This window comes from Bison bison, unplaced genomic scaffold (assembly GCF_000754665.1).
Source record: "Bison bison bison isolate TAMUID 2011002044 unplaced genomic scaffold, Bison_UMD1.0 scf7180017864518, whole genome shotgun sequence".
In the NCBI taxonomy this organism is placed as follows: Eukaryota; Metazoa; Chordata; class Mammalia; order Artiodactyla; family Bovidae; genus Bison; species Bison bison.
The window spans coordinates 18533203-18536761 of NW_011495071.1; the positions used below are offsets into that span (position 1 = coordinate 18533203).

Sequence of the window (3559 nt, forward strand, 5' to 3'; positions counted from 1 at the left end):
GGGGGGGGGCCGAGTCCCACCAGGGTGGCAGGGGCAGCAGGCAGCCCAGCAGCTCTGGAAGAAGGATTGGCGCTCGGGACCCTCGCTCTCTTCAGCACCGGCCCTTCTCCCCGCTGCGCACGGAAGGCAAGCGGAGGCGGTGCTCCGCCGGGACGGTGCGCTCCAAGAGCCGCGCGCCCGGGCTCGGGCTCCCGCGGCTCGGCTCTGCCCAAGGTTCCCCGGGCCTCCGGGTTTTGCTCCTCCCCACGTGGCTCCTCCCCCTCCCGCTCCCAGAGCCGGGAGCTGCTGCCCGAACTCGGGAGGCGCCGAGCCCAGGCCCGCCCCTCTCTGGCGCTGCGGGCGTGGGGACTCTGCAGCGCGTCGCTGTGAGAAGGGGGCTCCGGGACCCCTCCTCCGCAGGGCCTGGAGCCTGTGCCTAGGCGCGGATTAGTTCTGCGTCTCTCTGGGCCCACTGGCTCCTCTCCTTGAGTCTAGAGCTAGCTTGGACTGACTTTCGCATTTTTCTCGGCGCCCCAGGGGCGTTTCCTGGACTTTCAGAGCAGCGCCATATGACAAGTGCCCCGGCGCAGAGAAACCGAGACGCTGGGCATCTCTAACGAAGATTAACCTGCCCTCTAGCTGGGATCTGTAACTGCAGCCTACAACGCGGAAGGCCTTCAGTCTTCTTAGTCTGGAGGCAGTGTGCTCCAGGAGCAAGTGTAGATTAGATTAGTAAAGTCTCGACTTGCGGGGTACTTCCTGGCATCGTCGTGTCTTTGACTCCTCACGTAGCCTCGGCGTCGCATAGCCTTCTTGGTAGGGAGACCCCTGATTCTAGAGGGAGTTCCAGGCCCAAGCTCTTTTGCAAATCACAGCTCTTTTCCCAGATCCCACCTTTATAAAGAGAAACCTGGTCGTTACCGCGACAGTTTCTGGCATTACCCGGTACCCAGATGTGGTCAAGTGGAGATAAGAGCCAACTTGCACAGCTCAAGAAATCCAAGACCAAAATGCAAATAAGCTTTTTTTTCATCCTCAAATGCTGATGAGGATGGTTCATTGTGTGCAAGTCTTGCTCCCAGCTTGTCCTTGGAGCACAGGCTTGATAAGATCACTTCTTTGCTTCAAGACCTTGAATGGCTCCTCACTGCCTCTTGAATAAAATATTTTATTCATTCATTCATGCACTTGATAAATATTTGAGTACCCACTGTGCTCCAGTATTCAACACAGGTGCTAAACGTGTCCAACACAGGACCTTCTGTGCTCTGATAACAGGGAGCATGAGGTGCCAGAGGAATACTAGAATAGTATCCTACTCAATCTGCAAGAGTTGAGGAAGGATTTCTGAGGAAGTATCATCTTGGCAAGACTGAACGCACCATTTGAGTCAGCCAAAGGAAAAATAAATAGATGGGACAATTCCATGTGTCGGTATTTGGACTGATCCTAAGGGCAATGAGAAGTCATGGAGTGTGGATTCTGAGGTCAGACTGCCTGCAGAAAAATCTCAGCCTGTCACTTACTACCTCTTCGACCTTAGAAAAAGTATTTCATCTCTCTGCTCTTCACCTGTGAAATGGCGATAAGACAAATACCTGCCTGATGCAAACTATTTTATATAGGATGGATAAACAACAAGGTCCTACTGTATAGCACAGGGAACTGTATTTAATATCTTGTCATAAAACATAATGGAAAAGAATGTGTATATATATATAAATAACTGAGTATATATATAACTGAGTATATATGTAACTGTGTATATATGTAACTGTGTGTATATATATATATATATATAAAAGAACAGAATCACTTTGCTGTACAGCAGAAATTAACACAACATTGTAAATCAACTATACTTCAATTAAATGTTTAAAAAACCTACCTAATAACTCTAAAAGGACTGCTATGAGGATTAGATGCTTGGACCTGTTAAGTCTACAATAGAAATTTTATTGGAGGATTAGAACTCACATGGTGTATTAGTCTTCTATTGTTGTTAACAAATTACCACAAATTTAGTGGCTTAAATAACACCCTTTTTATTAGTTCTGCAGATCAGAAGACCAGCATGGCATGTCTGGGTCTTCTGGCTCATGGTCTCCCGAGGTTTAAAGGCAAGGTTTTTGCTGGGTTGAGCGCTCATATGGAGGTTCTGGGAAAGAATCCATTTCCAAGCTCACTCAGGTTGTTGGAAGAATTCGGTTCCTTGCAGTTGTAGAAATGAGGTCCTTGGTTCCTTGCTTGCTATTGGCTGGGGTTACTCTCAACTCCTGGAAGCCTCCCTCAGGTCTTTTCCATATCACACCCCCCTTCATCTACAAGCCATCAACAGCATGTCAAATCCTTTGATTCCTCCTTGGCTTGAAGTCTCTGTGACTTCCCCCCCACCCTTTTTTTTTTTTTTTTTTGTGACTTCCCCTTCTGTTACATGCTGGAGAAAACTCTGCTTTTAAAGGGCTCGTTTCATTAGGCAGAGTCCCCTGGGATAATTTCTCTGTCTTAAAGGCTGATTAGTAGCCTCAACTAACTGCAAAATCCCTTTTGCTGTGTAAGATAATCGCCAGAGTAACACGAGGGGGTGGAGATCATGGGGCCACCTTAGATTTCTGCCTACGAGAGACCCTAATGTGACCATTCTCCATTTTGAAAAATCACTCTTTGCATTGAGGATGATGGGTGGGGGTCAGGGTGAGATGCCAAGTGGCCCTTTAGAAGACTGTCATATTCATTCAAGGAGGAGATGGTGGCCTGCCCTGAGAACAGTGGCAGTGAGAGGACTGGACAAAATTGAGCTGTCAAGGGAGGCTGGAGATGCAGGACTTGGTAGTGGATTCAAAGGGCATTTTCATCTCCCTAGCATGGTATTGGGGTCTCTTATAATCTGGTCCAGCCCATTCCCTAGCTCCTCCCTCACATGCTTGGCTATCCCTGCCTCCTTCCCCTGTCCCTCATGATTGCTAGAGCTTTGTTATCAGCTGCAGTCCCTTTGTTATCAGCTGCAACCCCTCCTAGATTTTAAGCTCCACAAAGGGAGGGATCATATCTTCTTTGCTCGCTTTTGAGTCCTCTGCATTTAGCACATTCTAGGTTTACTAGGTATCTATTGAATTTAAAAAATGGATGAATGAATGACTCCTACATTCTTGCAAGTCAACCCCTCATTCATTCAGAGAAGCATCTGCATCCTGATGCATTCGTGCTTTTGTACATGCTCTCTCTGCTAATTAGGACCACTCTTACACAGCTGAAAAGTCCTACTCATCCTTCAGAGGTTCAACTCAAACCACATGAGGTGTAGGAATTCTTTCTTTCCTCCTCCAAGTTGAACGGGCTCCTTGTTTCTCTTTGCCTCTCTTGGTGCACAGGTTACTTTGCAATGTGATGCATTTTTTTTCCCTCATGTCTGTTTGTCCCTCAAGACTTAAGAGCTCTTTGAAAGGGTGAATTGACTATCTTATTTATATTTTGGTCCTTAGTGCTTGTTGCCTGGCACATGGTAGGCCCTTAATCTTACTTAATACTGTAAGGAACACTAAGATAAATAATAGCTACGATATTGTGCTGTCCTCAGTCA

The 3559-nt window shown here is 47.3% G+C and overlaps 1 protein-coding gene across 1 annotated transcript in view; it reads right to left on the bottom strand.

The window, feature by feature from the left end:
* RASSF10 (Ras association (RalGDS/AF-6) domain family (N-terminal) member 10) overlaps positions 1-785 on the bottom strand; it is a 3792-nt gene extending 3007 nt beyond the window's left edge. The window contains exons 1-3 of the mRNA XM_010830667.1: positions 725-785; positions 492-638; positions 21-415 (exon numbers count right to left, since the gene is read on the bottom strand). Of these exons, the coding sequence (XP_010828969.1) occupies positions 21-415; positions 492-638; positions 725-785 (603 nt within the window). The remainder of the gene's footprint in view (positions 1-20; positions 416-491; positions 639-724) is intronic.
* Positions 786-3559: the final 2774 nt, after the last annotated feature.